General features: G+C 42.0%; 1 protein-coding gene and 2 non-coding genes across 3 annotated transcripts; 2 read left to right on the top strand and 1 right to left on the bottom strand.

Moving 5' to 3' along the window:
• Positions 1-1,011: 1,011 nt before the first annotated feature.
• LOC132996871 (E3 ubiquitin-protein ligase RBBP6-like) lies at positions 1,012-15,232 on the bottom strand. The gene is made up of 20 exons (XM_061067238.1): positions 14,215-15,232; positions 12,993-13,092; positions 12,803-12,842; positions 10,211-10,252; positions 9,998-10,086; positions 9,791-9,887; positions 9,537-9,679; positions 9,215-9,387; positions 8,999-9,102; positions 8,516-8,907; positions 8,340-8,403; positions 7,967-8,024; positions 7,819-7,873; positions 7,419-7,736; positions 7,168-7,263; positions 5,412-7,026; positions 4,588-5,207; positions 4,391-4,461; positions 4,187-4,271; positions 1,012-3,043 (listed from the first exon to the last, which is right to left on the bottom strand). Exons 1-20 carry the CDS (start codon positions 14,378-14,380, stop codon positions 2,074-2,076), a joined length of 5,298 nt encoding a protein of 1,765 aa, XP_060923221.1. The 5' UTR covers positions 14,381-15,232; the 3' UTR covers positions 1,012-2,073.
• A 2,677-nt stretch (positions 15,233-17,909) lies between these two features.
• On the top strand, positions 17,910-17,991 carry trnal-aag (transfer RNA leucine (anticodon AAG)). Its single transcript has one exon. It is a non-coding gene; the product is annotated as a tRNA-Leu (tRNA).
• A 459-nt stretch (positions 17,992-18,450) lies between these two features.
• On the top strand, positions 18,451-18,532 carry trnal-aag (transfer RNA leucine (anticodon AAG)). Its single transcript has one exon. It is a non-coding gene; the product is annotated as a tRNA-Leu (tRNA).
• Positions 18,533-18,925: the final 393 nt, after the last annotated feature.

Consider the following 18,925-nt stretch of genomic DNA (forward strand, 5'->3'; position numbering starts at 1 on the left):
CACACAAGTAAACATGAATAGTTCACATTCATAGTTCACCATTTAAATTCTGAACTAGTTCATAGTTCAGTTAATTTCATAGTTTTAAGGTGGAAAGAGAGAATGAAAGACTTAACTTGTTTTTAAAAGAAAACTTTATCCATCACTACCCCTTGCCTTAAACTGTACTTCATATGTATCAATTACTAAAATAAATGTTTTTTTTAATTTTGCTTTATTATTGCTAATTTTCCGTTTATTTATTCATACCCTGCAAACAAAAGGCACATAAAATCAAAGTTTTGATACATGCACTTCCTGAATAATACGGAAAAGATGTTACTGGCAGGTGTGCCTCGCTGTTGGAATGAACGCGTTCTTCATGCACAACACTGTCTACCACTGCAGTGCGAATTGCCTTGCGCCTTGAATTATGTTTTATTTACTCAGTAATGGATGTAATTTCCAATGTAGCGAAGTACAATACTTCAGTCAAAATCTACTTAAGTAAAAGTAAAATTACCCATTTCAAAAACTACTCAAAAAATTACAAAGTACACAAAAAAACTACTCAATTACAGTAACGTGAGTAAATGTAATTCGTTACCTTACACCTCTGCTTGGTATAATGTATGTTGTAATTTTTTGCTTAACACATAAAACTGAATTGAAAAGTCATCACTCTACCACCCCTCGCCTTTAATGAACAAATCTCTCCTCATTAAATAATACAAGGCAAGCATCCTGCATTTAAAATAAAAAATAAAAAGCTGCAGTTGACTATACATTGCAATTTAAAGTAAACTTTCAACCATTCGTTCTGATTCGAAGTTATGAATTGGTTTTATATCTTAACATATACATTTATATTTGAGCAATACATCTGAGTTAACATGCTGTTAAGCGGTCAGAGCTCAGAGAAGAATCAGAAAAGTTAGTATTAACACAAATGTACAACTCAAAGGCTTATGTCGATTCACATGTTTCATTTGGTGGAGAACTTCAAAATGGGAAAAAATACAACTGAAGACGTTTATCAGGTCAAAACATTTTATTAAAAAAAAAAAGGAAGCAACAACTCACTTGTAAGAACATCAGTCCCTCAAATTCTCCCATTTCCATCACATTTCAGTTTCAAACCATCACACATACACGCGCGCTCACATAACATGACAGCTACTGCACCGTTGGAACAAAAACATGCAGACTGATTTGCTATTTGTTTTTAGTAAACACATCCTAGATTTATACAATCCAGTGTAGCATGATTGGTCTGCTTTAAATTAAAGGAAAAAACTGGAGAGGTTTTTTTTTTGCAAATGCTAGCCCATTATTCACAAACTTTACTGCTAACCACGAGTTTCACCTTTTCTGGATTAGATACTGGATTTCACTCATGATCTCGTAATTCATCGGTGTCTGAGATTTAAATGAATGAAAATAATCACATTGCCTTCATTTAAATTTAGTAAATGATACAAAAAACACGGTATGAATTGAACCCATGGCTGCCCAAAAACCTTGATACCCTTAAAAATGGTGAGCAGGAAAGCATGATGTACAATTTGCTGTTATGTCAATGTGCTAAAACATGCAAAAAATAAGAGCTTACAAAGGCCCAACTCTGAAGGCTCCTCCAGCGTTGAAGCCTTGGACAGCGCGGGAGGGATGTGAACAAAACAAACCGAGAAAAAATTATTATGCGAAGCAACAGTTCATCTCTATTTACAAATAAATCAGAGGCAGAGAAACAGCCATTTCTCCTCTACAAATAAGCATTCACATCCCTGAGTACAGTTTGTTACTCCTATTTAAATTCACTGCATCGTGATCGGCTATTATCATCAAGTCCTTTCTGTTGGCTCACGGTCACAATAGTGCAGCACAATATTTTGACCCAACGTCGCCACAGAGGTTCACGTGAAAGAAACCTCAGCAGCGCTCACATTTTTGCTGCAGTCCAGACACAACACAGTGAAGTGAAGGTCTGGAGAGCTGCAGGGACAAAGAGACCAACCCTCCATCAGTGCCATGGACATTTAACACCTACGCTCCTTGTGAACAAAGGAGATTCCAGATTTCGGTGACTTCCTGTTAGCATGGAGCCGGCTCTTCTGCTTTCTCCGTCTTCTCCTCCTCCTCCTCCCCATCTTTGTCTTTGTTCTTTTTGTGTTTCTTCTTCTTGTGTTTGTGCTTGTGCTCCTTGGGCTCCTTGGGCTCTGCTTTTTCCTGACTGCCGTGCTTCTTGTGCTTTTTGTGTTTCTTGTGTTTCTTGTGTTTCTTCTTTTTCTTGTCTGCAGTGGTTGTGGTCCCCGAGTCGCTGGGGTTGCTCTGGCTGCCGCTTCGGGAGGCTTGGCTGACGGACTGGCTGGGGCTGCTCCTTCCTCTCTCCGGCTCCGAGCCTTCACCTTCGCTGTAGTCGGGGACGAAGGCGGCCTCGTCCGTCTCACGGCCCAGGTCAGAACACAAACGTTGTCTCCTGGGCTCTGGACCACGACTCTCCTCTCGTCCTCCTCCGCCTCTCCCTTCTGCTGATCTCTCCTCCTTCACGGTCACTCCTCTCCCCTCTTCCCTGACTGCAGATCTCCCTTCATCTTTTAATCCTCTTCCCTCCTCCCTAACCATTTTGGATTTGGTTGGTTTGTCAGAATTTGCCTGTGCCACCCTCACACCCTTACCCTCTTCCCTTGGTGCTCTCATTTTCTTCTCCTCCCTCACCGCTCCCCTCTTTTCCTCCCTGACAGACTCCCGGCCTTCGCTCTTGACTGGTTTAGGAGTCTCGGTCTGCCCCTCTCTGCCTCGGCTCCTCTGAGGCACCGGTGAGGGCTCCTTGGGTTCAGTGGCTCCATTTTCCTGCCCTTCTTCATCATCCTCTCGCTCCCATTTGGAGCGAGGAGGAGGCTGAATGAGTGGCTCCTCTCTGGCCAGGCTGGCTGCTGGGCTGATACTGGGGCTGCGGCCTCTGGAGTTCACAGGGCTAGTGGGGGGCAGCTCTGCAGGTTTAGAGGATACGCTCTTCTGGTCTTTTTCTGAGCTCCTCTTCGTTTCCTGAGTCGACCGAGAGCTGAGGAAATAACAAAAAACATTTACGATTATTGATGAATGTGATGGGTTGAGTACAATTAATCTTCCTCATACAACAACCTAAAGGGCTCTGTACAGTTAAAAAGAAATTGTGCCAACGTCATTCAGTCAGTTATGATACTGAAAAACTACTTTTTTTCCCCTTTACTTTCTTTTTCTATCTTGTGCTCAATTATTTTAATTATTAATGAATCATATTCTCTTGATGAGTTGATTCATTAGATCTATAACATGTCTTCGATGATTTAACTCCTAATATTACAACAGACAAAGACAGGCAGCAAATCCTCACACTCAAGAAGGTGGAACTAGGGATCTTGTGATTGCAAAATAATTTGAATGATTAATGAATCATCAAAATGTGGAAATTCATGTTCTGTCGACTGATTAATTTAGCTCCATTCTTAATACAAGAATCCTTAGATTATCACTGTTCCAGAGTAACTGTCTGTCACAAAAGGATGGGGTGGGATATCGTTAGAGGGGATAATTTCTCCTAAACCAAATTGCCCTCAGTTGATGACATGAAAGGCCCCAAAAATAGCTGCGTAATAAATGAAGATGTGAGCGGAGAGGCTGGTTCATTTCTCACCTCCACACAGCTGATCAAGCACACTGTGAAACTAGCTGTAAATGTAGATTTGTTGGTTTTGAAAAGCTAAAGTGATCAGAAACAAGCCTCACATATCCAGTATTGGAAATCCGCAATAAGGAGTCATGCATGCAGCTCTTTAGCCAGTTAACTGGCTCCTTAAGTTTTCCTCATATAACGATACAGCTCAAGATTTTTAGAAAATGCACTCAGAATGAAAGAATCTCAATAAAATCTACCAAAAACCTCCTTTAAATACAGTCTCTTCACAAGACGCAGCACATCGTATTAGGTCTAAAACTGGAGACATTACAAACTAGTGACAAGACGATCGAGGCAAACTTTTATAATAGAAAATAAACTAAAGCCAAAGCTTCTTTGATTCCATTATCCTGAAGGAAATTTGGTTTGTGAGAGAGGGTTCAACTCAAGATCTCAAGAAAACAAACAAAATGTATCTAAAACATCAAGGCAGCAAACAATGTGATATAATTTTTTTTTTTAAATCCAATAGTCAACAAATAACCTCACCTGGTGGAGCTGCTGTGACTCGTCAGAACCTTTCGACTGATCCTGGGTTTGCTCTTCACAACAGACCCTTCGCCATCTTTCACCGCTGGAGCAACAACAGGGAGCAGGGACGGAGGTTTAATCAATGCATAATTACATGGCTCAAAACCAAATCAAAGTTATCATCTCTTCACACACGCGTGCACTCATAGGGATTCTAATTACCTTCTTTCTGAGCAGCAGCTGGTTTCTCTCCTGAGGGGACACTCCTCTCTGTTCTGTCTTTGGACACACTCCTGGGAAATAAGAGTATAATTAATTACACATATAACAGCTGTGTTTACAGATAACACCACTGAAATAATTTATTAATTTCAAACATGGATATGGAGGTTTGTTTGACATGTAGGAGGGCAACATACCTGTCAGATTTAGCAGCTCTTTCTGAACCTTCACTTCTCTCCTTGGAGGACACGCTTGGTTTCTCTTGATGGTCTGGCGGGTTCCTGCTGGTAGTGGATTTTTCACCAATGGTCACTTTATCCAGACAGACCGACCGCCCTCCTCCACTTCCACCACTGGTGGTCCTTCGTTCTGTCCGCGCTGACCTCTCTCTGTCGCCGTCTCTGTCCGTTGTCGCTGCTACTTTCTGAGAGCTCGATCCCGAAACCCTGTCCCTCTCTCGCTCTCTTTCAGAACCCACACCTCTGTCTCTGTCTGATGCAGACACTCTGTCTCGATCTCTGTCTGGTCCTGAGACTCTGTCCTGCTCTCGGTCTGAGCCCTGCAGTCTCTCTCCAGCACTCCCTGGTCTTTCGCGAGAGGCTCTCCTCTCTGCAGAGGCAGACCGCTCCTTTCGTCCAGCTCCTTCTGTTGTACTGTTGGATCTGTCACCTTCGGAAACGCTGGAAGAAGCTGATCGGTCTGATGTGGACGACATCTTCTCAGGACCTGATGGTGCTCTGTCTGAGGCAGATGTCTCAGTGCTGCCTTTTCTCCCCAGATCTCTGTTCAACTTGATCCTCCTCTGGGCGAGCGGCATCTGGAATTTGACAAATACATACAAAAAAATGAAAAGGTTCAATTAGAAGTCATGGTATTAAGCATTTATGCATTTAATAAAGCACTACAATATTGTTCCAAGCAGAGTTTGAGCTGATTAGCATTTTAACTTGACCTAGACCAATTCATATTGAAAAAATATCATTTTAAAACAACATAATAGGTCTTTGAGAATTAAACCCACCGGCAGGTCCATTAGAGGTCTAATGGTTCCTCGATCTGCATCTCCTCGGAACGTCTCACGGCTCCCAGGCAGGGGAAGAAGACCGGGTCTGTCTGAAGAGAGTTGGAGTCTGTGGAGGGGGGGCTGGTGAGACATGTGTGAGTGGGAGAGGACATCGCTGCAACCCCCTAATCCATCTATCCTCCGCAGCTTTCCAGGAGGAGGTCCCAGTAAAGAGCGTCCCTCATCCCCCATCCTCCGCCGTCCGTCCAACGGTGGGGGAGGTCCATGGTGGAGCGGGAGTCCATGTGGATGGGAGATTGGGAGGAGACCACTACCTGTTGGAAGATCTCTTCTTCCCCGAATGTCATGGCTGAGTCGAGGGCCATCGTGAAGAGAAGGATGAGGTAGAGGAAGGATCCCGGAGGACAGTGGAGGGGTCTTAAGCAGGGGAGGCCTCACTGAAGAGCTTTTACTCTTTTCCTTTTTTGGGGGAGTTGAGTTGAAATTATCTTCTGGATTTGCCTTAATGGTCTTAACGGGTTTAGCGACAGAGGAGGACGAGGACGAGGAGTCTTTCTTTTTGATGACCACTACTTCTGCTGTCTTTTTCTTTACCTTGTCGTTCTTTGCCTTCACAGCCTCTGTCTTCACAGCCTCTGTCTTCACTTTAGGTTTTACTTTCTGAGCCTTCTCTTTCCTGGTCTTATCAGACTGGGTCTTGGATACGGTCTTGTTTGAGGGCTTAGCAGGTGCAGCAGGACTTTTTGAAGTAGCAGCTTTAGCGACTCCTGAGCCAGATGCAGGTTTTGAGGAGCTGGGAGGTGTTTTATTGATTGAGGGGATTTCATCCATCGGTTCATCTCTGACAGGAGTAGCATCACCTCTGTCTGCTGAATGGTGTGATGTCTCAGGTTCCTCCCCGGGCCTCTTCTTTTTTGCTTTCTTTGTTTTAAGGACTTTTGTGCTGGACTTAGTCCCTGATGATGAAGAGGATGGAGGATGGTGAGGGGGAGCACCTCTCTCTTCCCTACCTCTTCTTCCTCTCCCCTGAGGGGAGTAATCTCTGGGTAACGGAGACATTCTGTCCCTCTCCCTATCTCTGCTGCCGCGACCTCTGTGATGAAGTGAGGGATGTTGGTTGTCGTAGTCTTTGTAGTATTTGTTGTACCAGTCTGTGTACTCCTTTTCCCATTGTCGATACCGTTCTCTCTCCCAGCGATCATGGCCTCCAGGACTTGGTCCCTTGAGTTCATACGGTGGAAGCTCCCGAGGAGGTGGCTTCCGTCCACCAGGGCTGCGGTTCCGGAAGCCACCAGGTGAGCGAGACCGGGACCTGAAGGGTGCTGGTCCTTCTGCTCCCTCCCAGGGTCCGGCCCGGAAGGGAGGAGGAGACCGCGGAGAGCCAGAGCGGCGATACCCATAAGACCGCGAGCGGGAGCGGGACCTTGACCGTGAACGTCCATAACTGCGTCCATTGTGCCTGGCATAAGGGGAGCGTGGAAAAGACCGCCCATGGGAGCGTGAACGGGAGCGGGATCGACTCTGGGAATAAGAGTAAGACCTGGATCTAGATCTTGATCTAGATCGAGTGTACGGAGAGCGGCTGAATGGAGAACGACTGAATGACCGGGACCTGGGAAAGGAAAGAATGGAGAAGAAAATCAGGAAACCAAGAGAGAAAGAAATCAGCTTTTGTAATAAACTGACTGAATGGCTTGAAGGATTATGCTTGTGAACTGAAACCAATTTGGAAATGTCCTGTTAATTAAGTTACCTGGAATAAGATGGTCTTCTTCTCTTTGGTGGATTTCTGTACTTCATCAGCTCTTTGTGGAAGTCTTTAGTAAATTCATCCAGTTTGGATGTAGTTCTGTGAATACAAAGACAAGAACAGTCAAACTCTCAAAATTACTTTATCATACTGAATTCATCATAATCCCACCAAGTAATGTAAATGTGTGTCAATCCCAAAATGTGTAGCTAGTGTAGCTGAAGGACAACTCAAAACAAAAACAAACTACTCACTTGTCCTGTCGGTGCCTTTGTCTATAGAATTCTTCCTTAGAGAGGGGGGGCTGAGAGGGAGGGGGTCCAAGGTGGGGTAAAGGGGGCTGGATACCAGGGGGGATCCAGGGAGGGTTTAGCCCCGGTGGTCCAGGGGCATAAATTGGCTGAGGCGGGTAACCGATCGGAGGAGGTAGAAGGCCAGAGGTGTATGGAGGAGGGTAGGACTGTGGAGGGGGCGGGTACATGGATGGAGACGGGTACACCGGAGGAGCTGGTCCAGGAGGTGGAGCTGTTTGGAGGTGGCCCGGAGGGTGGTCTCCTCTACCTCTGAAGGACCTGGTTCAAAGTGAGAGAAACATTCATTGAGAGGCCGACATAAGAATACAAACATTAAATAGTTCCATAGACGGCGTCTCACCTCTCCCAGTGTCTGCCTACCCCTCGGTGAGGGTGATGGGGCCGTGACTGGTGACCTGATGGAGGAGAGACACAGTTCAGTTAGCTGTTGAATGTTTTTCCTTCCAGCTCACAAGCCTCTTTTAAACTATCTTAATTCAACCTCTTACCTGATGGATGTGGTGGCCTGATCGGTGGTGGTGGGCCAAGAACAGATAAATGGTAACCCTGTGGAAGAAATCAGTGAAAAAAGTTTAGTTACCTTCTAGAGACGTTACTATTCCATTTCTCATGGATGTATAGCTGCGTGGTAAGGATGCACCTAAGTCTGTTAATGACTCCAATAATAGAAGGAAACGGTGAATGCCCACTTTTAGAAAGGATCTTGTTCAGGAAGTGAATTTTCCATACATTTTGGATGGTAAAAGTATAAGGGCGGATGATCAAAATCGCTATTCAGAGTATTACTTCTGAAAACTAGCTATTGAACTCTAAAAAAACCATGACAGACACATTATTATCAGGTCATCTGAGGGGACTCACGTGTGGTCCAATTTCTGGGTTATTTTCTGGGCTTCGTCTCACAGTAGGTTCTGGATCCATTTCACTGAAACATAAACAAGTAGACACATTGAGACGAGTTGCAATGGCCCTTTACTTCAGACATCACATGTTGAGTGGGTGATGTTATTGTACAAACTATAGGGGACTAAACTTACCCAGGTGGGGGTGGTTCGCCCTGGCTGGTAGAGTGCATAGGAGAATGTTGGTCAGCGACAGGTGCCGGAGCTGGTGAAACATCTTGATCTTCGACAGCAGCAGCATGAGGTGGAGTAGGAGCAGCAGCAGTAGCAGTAGCAGTCGCAGCAGTGGAAACAGGAGCAGGAACAGGAGCAGGAGGAGAGGGTGCAGGGGGCTGAACCTGTGTTTGAGGTGCAGCAGTGGGTACGATTGCAGGGGGTGGGTGAGTGACATTGGCCAGAAGTGGGTCCTGCTGTCTTGAGTGCCGAGGCCTGGACATCTGGAAGCGAGGCGGAGGCAGCGCTGCCTGTTGGACCTGCTTGCGTACGAGTTTGGTGTATCCTGTTTCATTCTTGAAGTTATTCACGGCCTGATTGAAGAAAAACATTTTAGATATACATAAAACTTCTGATCAAACAAATATGACTTAAATCAAAGAGCATGTGTTTGAAATGCGTTACCTGTCGAAGAAATTTGTTGGCGATAAGATTATCAGGTGAAACATCTGATTGTCTGCATGTGAAGCAGATGTGCTCCTCTGAGTCCAGTAAGGCCGTCCGGATACCTGGAAACATACAGTCCTTAGTTCAAAGCTATGATCCATTTCACAAACAAAATAACACAATGAAACATAGCCCAGGACTTATTTCTAAGGCATGCTACGAGAAAGAACTTACAATCATCACAGTAACTGTTTCCGCAGCAGGGTATAACTACTGCGTCCGTCATCAGGTCGTTGCAGATTGGACACAGGAGCTCGTCAGGGATTGGGTCTGCATCGTCCTCAGATGATGACTGGTCATGTGGAACAAAGGGGGGGCGCTCCTTCTTTCCTTGTGCGTACGCTTCCCTGTATGAACACATTCATAGGGCTATGTCATAACAAGTAAACAACCACGACATAAAATGAACAGATAAATATGATGCTAGTTTATTCTAGTATAAGTTTTCTTAGAGGAGGAGGCAAATAGTGTGTATTTATGAACATCCTTCACTTACGCATCTATTGCAGGTATTGCATATTCTCCAGTACTGGTTAACATGGCTCCTTTGGTGCCAGGCTCTGCTTTCACCATGAAACTCTGAGGAATCCCCTTACTTATCCTAACTGGCTTAGGACCCTCCACACTCTTGTCCTGTACCTGATAAGTTGAGAGAATATCATCATACTCTTTTAAAATCTAGCATCTAACAACAGCAATGTAGTAACAATTAATTTCAGAGATTTAGATGAAATCATAAAGGATCCTTACCAACAGCATGGGGCACTGTCGAATGTAATGACCAGCCTTTCCACAACGATAGCAGGTATAGTGAGCGGGTGGAGGTCCAACTGCTTTCTTGGAATAACTACAGAGAAAAGTAAATCGTATTCTTTTAATTGTTCACGTCTGGTGAATGTTCATGATACTAAAAGATACGACTTTAGGCAAATAAGAGCAAAATGTTTGTCTACTAACTGTATGGGGTCATATTCATGGTTTGACTGAGACATCATGGCTTTGATCTTGTCTTCCTCTGATGCATTTGCATCAACCAGGTTAGGCGTCTAAAAACACATGATAGACACAACAAAAGTAGGATGTCAATAGCACAAAATAAAAACAGGTACAAATCGATTCAACTAAAGAAACATTTCCTTGCAGTTCAGCCGGAATGCGCAGATACGTTACCTTGGCGAGTTGGGCAAGTGACATAGAAGGAGAAGAATCCGTCTGCAGGAGAATCAGAGTACAGATAATACAGATGTTAACAGAACATCTAAGCGATACACAGCGGAAGATAAGAGCCCAGATAGTTCCCCACCACATCTGTGTCCAGTCCCTCACGCCACTTAAGTCTTCGCACCAAAATCAAGGTGTTTGTCGAGTAGTCAAAGTCCAGGAGATAATGCTTAGGTATATAAGAGTGAGCATTTAAACCACTGACTGTCCACAAACCTAGACATGGATTACTGAGCTAAAGAACACTCCGCTCTCTACTGACGGCTTTGTGTTACAATCCAGAACAGGTTAACAGACCCATCGAGAGCTCGGTCTTTTTTAGAGTTGCTTGATTAAAAGAAAGCTTAATTGAATTATTTTAAAGATCAATATCTACAAAAACAATATTTTGAATAAATAGCACAGTTTGTATCCATTAAACAACTATTATTTAATTATGTATTTACGCTGAAGTCCAATCTCTTTTAAACCATTTACAGCTAGTATACAAAGGCAATTTTAGCACAATTAGTAGCAAGTAGCTAGATTCACTGTAACCCAAAAAATCTAAATTAAAAATGATTGTCAATGTTGGAGAATTATAAATTAAGCTGTATTAACATTTAAAAAGTAAAGAAAACTTCCATTGCGCCTACGCTGCCATATATCCAAGTCTAGAGCTGCTTATTTCCTCAGCCTTTAACGTCTTACTACAGTAATGTCAAAGAGCATCAAACCTGTCTATTTGGGCTTCATTAGCAATTCAAAGTTAACACTCCTGTCACATCCATGCACTCAGAATCTAAACCCCCTCGTTATATAAGGAGAGGATGAGTTTCTCAAAGGAATACTTGACATTTTAATATTAGCACGCTGTTTTCTTTCACCAGTAATTTAAGGTTTTTGCACTGGCTCGTCAAAAGAGGTTGTCATGAATTTGAAAACCAGCTTAAGAATGTTTTCCGTTTAACTAATGAGCTTGCAAAGTGTGGTGTTGAGTGGTTTCAGTAAAAAATGCCAACTCTGTAAAGTGTCAAATATGTGGAGCTGATAAAACACAAATGTCAAGTTGTTCATTTAAAATGTCCCAGTTAAAGAGTTTAAGAGATGTCAAGTTTTCCTTCAAACTGTTCCCTGAAGCTGCTACACCACGACAGAGAGAACAGGGATGTCTCTATAATGCAGGTCAGGAGTCGATAAACCACAAGAATGAAGTCTCACACACAAACGATAAAGATTTTTCACTAAAAGACTGCTCTGGCTGGTTGTTTTAAAATACTGTCTGAAAGTGAATTCTAAAAAGCAGACAAAGTGATGTCATCCATCATGACTTGCACAGCTCAGAGGAAAGACTGGGTATTGCAGAATGCTGTGGAGGGAACACACAGGGATCTGGTGCAAGCGGTTCTGACACCGAACCGCTGAACAACTTTATTGACAGGTTCTGCAGCTTACAGCTTACAGGACACACTACACCAGTGTACTTCTCACTGCAGCAACCATGGAAGGCCTCCAAAGATTGACAAGATGTTTACTTTACCGATAAAGTGTCATAGTGCTTTGTGATCATGTCACAACATTATAGGTCAGTGGTCAAGTCAAAGCAGCTCACTTATTAAAAACTAGCTTATTGCCGATGCCCCAAACCACAGTTGAAACAATACACTTTGAAGTATTACCTACTTTGATTCAAAATAAGACACTGAAGCATCTGAATTAAATTGAAGTATTCATGATTAAATGTGTGAGCATTTAAGGTTTAAGGATTTTGTGCAGTCCATACTTAAGAAAGAATAGAACATCTCCATGGTGAAATTGTACAAGACAAAACAATTGACATTTGTAAATGATACTGAACAACAGATCTGGGTATGTTAGAGTTTAGCAGGTTAAACGTTCAAAATAAAAATAAACGGCGTGTTTCACCCACACAACCTTTAAGTTATTAACAATTAATCCCAGTCACACTTAGATCCACTGGGTTCTTAGACCACATAAATAAAATATCACAGAAAATAAAAATGACAGGTCAATACAAAAATACCATGTTTTCCTTTTACAAACCCCTTTAAAAATACATTTGACTGGCCTGAAGCAGGGTACAAAACCATTTCAATATGAAATACAGTCATTAACAGTTTAAATTAATTATCACTCAATTAAAAAGTGGCAACAGTTTAACAATTGGCATTTCAGAGCATTCAAAAACAAGAATGGCTAGTCTGTTGTTTCTCTCATCACCCTCTTCTCATTCGCCAAGAATTTAAAACTTTAATCTACTAATTTCAAAACACAAAACCATTTTCTAAAGAGAGAAACAACAAACTACTTTGGCTGTGGTGACTCCAGGAAACCCTCCCCAAAAAGACATCATAAAACACATAGAGGTTGAGATCTCAACACAAATGCAGTCAACACACGGTCAACAGAAGATACACAGAGCTTGATCATTGTTGATAGAATGTTTTTGAGACATGTGACTAAAGCCAGAAAGAGGGGGAGAGAGTGAGAGGTGAGAGGAGGAGGAAGACAGAGTGTTGTTTTTGGGTTTGTTTTACATACGGGTCTAGATGGTCCAACCACAGCTGTGTCAGAACGATCTCTGCAAAAACACACAGGACAAAAAGAAACCATCAGTTACCAACATTGTGTCCGACTACAGGATAGATTTAACAAGTATAACACTAAATACTTTACTTTAGTCAGTGAATTTACTGATAAATCATAAAACCAGTAATAACTTAATACATACACAATGAACGTCCTGCCAGCGGGCTTTACTCCACCAAGCGGAGTGCGACGCACAATCACGGAGGAGTGTTTCGGGATGTGGACTTCATCATCGGTATATTCTACAAAACACAAGCAACAAATCATTACAAAACAAACACTCGACAACCCAAAAGACCTGATAGGCCTTTGTTAGTAAACAGATGCATAAAGTAAATTGGGTTTGCAAAGACATTGTTAAAAACTGCCAGAGTAAGAATTTTCTACTTTTTGTTTAATCGTTGGGATTGTGTGTAGTATCACGGTCTGTATCATGTCACTGTGTAAACTTGGCACTAGACAAATATATATATGGTTAAATAGAGACTTTCTCTTGACAGAATTATCTAGCAATATGGCTCAGGAGATAGTTGGTAGTTACTTTAGACGAAACCTTGTAAAGAGATTAAACAATCAGAGTATTTAACACAGCTACTTGTGTTTATAAGGTCATTCTAGTCCTCGATAGGACAGTAGCCTGCGCTTTAGGTGTTTTAAGTCAAAGTTTATCCTCATGTTGCTCCAGGGAAATTACCTGTTAGAGAATGAAACAATCTAAGGGTGCATTAATGGATTATTAACATTATCAAGTTGTCATCATTTCTTTTCAAAAAATTGCATTTAGGTACCCAATGTATCATTCAAATGTCATGGCAGAGAAAAGTTTGACAGACTAGAATCAGTTATTTCAGTTAATTATTTGAAAATTATTTTCAAATAATTGTGTTTTGGTAGCCAATGCATCACTCTAACTGCGATATTCAATGAACGATTATAAATGTCAAGGCAGAGAAAATATAGTTTGACAGACTAAAATCAGTTATTTCAGTTAAATCAGTTAATTATTTTCAAATAATTGTGTTTTGGTACCCAATGCATCATTCTGACGATATTCAATGAACGATTATAAATGTCAAGGCAGAGAAAATACAGTTTGACAGACTAGAATCAGTTATTAATCGGCATTTGTGAATAAAATGGTTTATTCTAGAAAAGAAGTTGCTGATTGTCTCTGTCTAGTTGCTTCAGTCAGTTCAAAACATCCACATAATGAATGGTGACTATTGACGGATCCATTCACTGCCTTAATGTGGTGAAATCCTTAAAAGTGTTGTTGTGTTTTATCAGCAAATCTCTTGCTCCTCCATCATTTACGGTAACTCTCTAAAAATAATGTCTGACAGATGTGTCAGCTGACCACTTACCTTCTCGAGTCTGCGCATTGGTGATCTGCAGGTCGCAGTCTGTGGCCTTCAGGCGCTCCCGGCCCATTATCTGCTTTTTGAGCTCGTTCAGGGTGATATGCAGCCCATCGAACGTGACTGTGTTGTAGTCCAGTTTGGAAGAAAACTTATAGTGAACACACGACATTTTCACAGGTCAGTTAAGCAACAGAGAGGGGGAGGGAGGGGGTGAAAAAAAACAAAAACCCACAGGCCTGGTATGAAAACAAAATAAAAAACAGTGTCAACACTGAACACAGGAGGCTAAATCAGGTGAGCTCAATGGGGGTGAACCCTCTCTAAAGTGGCTGGAACACTGTGGACAAAGACAGGAATCATATGAGGAAAGGGTTCAGCTCGCAGACTGCGACAGAGTCCTTCTCACTGCCAAAGAAAATGGTGGAGGTGCGAGGCCAGAGCCAGGCCATGCCAGTTCGTTTCAAGTCCGAGAAAACGCAACGAGGGTGCCACCGAATCCACAAGAGTCCATGTAGCACCGGGTCTAGATTACGGTTCTCTGACGAGGATTTAAATGGTCCGTGGTGGAACTGTCCTCGGAGTGGGGAACCCAGCGGCGCCAGCAGCGGGCCTCATCGCCTCGACATCAGTCCTGGTGGTGTTGTGCTCCCGAGTGGAGCAGCTTCTTATTTCGTTCCAAAAACAAAACCGAGAAAACACCAGAGTCCGCAAAATAGTCCAGAGTTTGTGTAAACCGGGGTTAGACCTCACAGGAGCTTGTGTCAGATGTCAGAAATGCGAGTTAGCTAATGCCAAGGCTAACATGCTACACCTCGAGATTAGCTAACAATGGTGGCTAAGTGCTCAACACAATGCTATGCTAACAACGCTAGCCCCTGAGTTAGCCGACGAGTATTCTCACAAAACCCGGCAGCTCCTCTTCGGTCCCGCGGTCCTCGGTCGCCGAAAAGTTGCGTATCCGGTTAATTCTTCGAGTTAAATCCATAAAATCCTCCTCGGTGCTCCGGGCTGCTCGTCTCCTCCTCGCTGTTTCATCAAAATGGCGCAGGACGGAACCGGAAGTGTGTAAGCAGCCAAACCAGGGCCGATGTTATTATTATGAAGAAATGCAGCAGAGTCAAACGTGGAAGTTGTAGAAGGAATATAGACAAATGCAAACAGAGTATTTAAACTACAATTTAGTTTTGATTTTTATTTATTTAAATATAATATAATTTGGAATTGACCAAACTTAAAGGTTCAGTGTGTAAGATTTATTTGAACAGGATCTATTGGCAAAGTATAAAATAACCCTAGTGAGGTTTCTAAATCTAAATTGTCCAAATTGTTGTTTTCTTTACCTTTATATTTAAATCCTTTATTTTTATATCTGGAGCGGGTCCTCTTTTTTTTTACAGCCGCCCAAACTGGACTAACTAAACACCTCTTTAGTTGTTATGGCAACTGAAGGTTTGCAGGTTCTCTGTCATGTTTGGAAGGGGAGGGGAGTCAACGTGGAAGTTGTAGAAGGAATATAGACAAATGCAAACAGAGTATTTAAACTAGAATTTAGTTTTTATTTTTATTTATTTAAATATAATATAATTTGGAATTTACCAAACTTTAAGGTTCAGTGTGTAAGATTTATTTGAACAGGATCTATTGGCAAAATATGATATAACCCTAGTGAGGTTTCATTTAAATTGTCCAAATTGTTGTTTTCTTTACATTTATATTTAAATCCTTTATATTTATATCAGCTGTTTCATCAAAATGGCGCAAGACAGAACCGGAAGTGTGTAAGCAGCCAAACCAGGGCCGATGTTATTATTATGAAGAAATGCAGCAGAGTCAAACGTGGAAGTTGTAGAAGGAATATAGACAAATGCAAACAGAGTATTTAAACTACAATTTAGTTTTGATTTTTATTTATTTAAATATAATATAATTTGGAATTGACCAAACTTAAAGGTTCAGTGTGTAAGATTTATTTGAACAGGATCTATTGGAAAAAGATAAAATAACCCTAGTGAGGTTTCATCTAAATTGTCCAAATTGTTGTTTCCTTTACCTTTATATTTAAATCCTTTATATTTATATCTGGAGTGGGTCCTCTTTTTTTTTTACAGCAGCCCAAACTGGACTAACTAAACACCTCTTTAGTTGTTATGGCAACTGAAGGTTTGCGCAGGTTCTCTGTCATGTTTGGAAGGGGAGGGTGAGGTGAGGGGTTTTCAGCTGCAATATACAACTTCATCACTAGATGTCACTAACTTTTGGTTAGCATTAGGGTAAGTTAAGGCTCTCAAGGTAGATGTGAACCACCTTGTAGTCGTGATAATATAGTTACTACATTGTTTTCTTAAGTTATAGGGTAGCGTGGCCGAGCCCAAGGCGCTGGATTAGGGCTCCAGTCTGTTAGGAGGCGTGGATTCGAATCCCTGGTTTTATCATGAGAAGGTTGGAATGGGAAATACTTCAGCTTGAAATACTGTCCCACAACTATCAGGTGACATTGTTATAACAGTAAAAAGAGCAGGGAGTGAATAAGTGAAAATACTGCCATCTGTCTGTTAGGCTTAAAGTGCTACGGTTGCATATCGTTTGCCAACTGGTTCGGATGGTGGTGGTCTGGAAGTGCCCTGGAGATGTGGGTAAAGGGTCTGGTCAGGCTGAGTTTTGAAGCTGCAGGTAGGTGAAGGTTTGCAAACATGGACTCTGGATGCAGGCATCGTAAGTGAAGGGTTTGTTGGAAGTTCCATGATTGGTTGTACAGTTGGTGGAACCACAGTTGAATACGGGATGGTGTTGTCCAAAAACGTTTTGCATCGCTAAGAAAATCACAATTGAGTAAAAATGCAGTAATTCAGATCAATTGACCTTTCAAATATGAAATATTTTGCACGGAATGGAATATTCAACATAGACAACATTTATCCTAAATTTGTATGTCATCTGAACAGACCTACGACTAATTGGAGGAACAAAATGTGTGACACCGACACACATAGCAACGTGGTTTTCGGGTCTTTTGAGACGGATGTTAATACCAGGACCGAATAGGGTCAGAGTGACATAAAAAATTTAAATCGACCACAATGTGCTTCCTATTCCATAAATATCATTCATATCCTATATATGTTTAGTGAATCTTCATTATAAGACGTCTTTTCTTGTAGATATATGGTACCGGGCCGAGCGGTCTAAGGCGCTGGATTAAGGCTCCAGTCTCTTCGGAGGCGTGGGTTCAAATCCCACCGCTGCCAAGATTTTATCATGAAGAGATCTAATACATGACCAAAGTCCTCCAACTTCAAATACTGTTTCACGATTATCTTGGTTTCGTCATCAATGTGACTGGGAAAGGACCTGAGAATATATACGTAGAGTATACAGATCCTTGGCAATAAGTACTTTGCAATCAAAAACCTGTACTCTTTACAACCTGTCAGTTTGTTTAACATTTCCAAGTGACATTATCAACAGTTGAAGAACAGACCTACGACTAATTGGAGGAACAAAAACTGTGACACCGACACACATGGCAACGTCGTTTCCGGCTCTTTCAGGACAGATGTTAATACCAGGACCGAATAGGGTCAGAGTGACAGAAAAAATTTAAATCGACCACAATATGCTTCCTATTCCATAAATATCATTCATATCCCATATATGTTTAGTGAATCTTCATGATAAGACGTCTTTTCTTGTAGATATAGGGTAGCGTGGCCGAGCGGTCTAAGGCGCTGGATTAAGGCTCCAGTCTCTTCGGAGGCGTGGGTTCAAATCCCACCGCTGCCAAGATTTTATCATGAAGAGATCTAATACATGACCAAAGTCCTCCAACTTCAAATACTGTTTCACGATTATCTGGGTTTTGTCATCAATGTGACTGGGAAAGGACCTGAGAATATACTCATAGTATACAGATCCTTACAATGCCCTTGACAATAAATACTTTGCAATCAAAAACCTGAACTGTGTACAAGCTGTCAGTTTGTGTAACATTTCCAAGTGACATTATCAACAGTTGAAGAACAGACCTACGACTAATGGAGGAACAAAATGCGTGACACCGACACACATGGCAACGTGGTTTTCGGATCTTTCAGGACGGATGTTAATACCAGGACCGAATAGGGTCAGAGTGACAAAAAAAATTTAAATCGACCACAATGTGCTTCCTTTTCCATCAATATCATTCATATCCTATATATTTTAAGTGAGTGTTTACAATAAGACGTCTTTTCTCATTTACAGGGTAGCGTGGCCGAGCGGTCTAAGGCGCTGGATTAAGGCTCCAGTCTCTTCGGAGGCGTGGGTTCAAATCCCACCGCTGCCAAGATTTTATCATGAAGAGATCTAATACATGACCAAAGTCCTTCAACTTGAAATAGTGATTATCAGAAACGATTATCAGGGTTTTGTCATCAATGTGACTGGGAAAGGACCTGAGAATATACGCATAGTATATAGTTGAAGAAAAGATCTAAGACTAATTGGAGGAAAAAAATGTGTGACACCGACACACATGGCAAGGTGGTTTTCGGGTCTTTCAGGACTGATGTTAATACCAGGACTGAACAGGGTCAGAGTGACAGAAAAAATGTAAATCGAACACAATGTGCTTCCTATTCCATAAATATCATTCATATCCTATATATGTCCAATGAGACTTTGTAATAAGACGTCTTTTCTCATAAGCGGTCTAAGGCGCTGGATTAAGGCTCCAGTC

Source organism: Limanda limanda, chromosome 2 (genome assembly GCF_963576545.1).
Source record: "Limanda limanda chromosome 2, fLimLim1.1, whole genome shotgun sequence".
Taxonomy (NCBI): domain Eukaryota; kingdom Metazoa; phylum Chordata; class Actinopteri; order Pleuronectiformes; family Pleuronectidae; genus Limanda; species Limanda limanda.

Excerpts from the sequence above, each read along its gene's own strand:
- LOC132996871 (XM_061067238.1), bottom strand. The coding sequence starts at position 14,380 with ATGTCGTGTGTTCACTATAAGTTTTCTTCCAAACTGGACTACAACACA. Across the intron at positions 8,908-8,998 it reads CCAACAAATTTCTTCGACAG|GCCGTGAATAACTTCAAGAA; the intron begins GTAACGCATTTC and ends TTCTTCAATCAG. Across the intron at positions 7,264-7,418 it reads CAAAGGCACCGACAGGACAA|AACTACATCCAAACTGGATG; the intron begins GTGAGTAGTTTG and ends TTGTATTCACAG.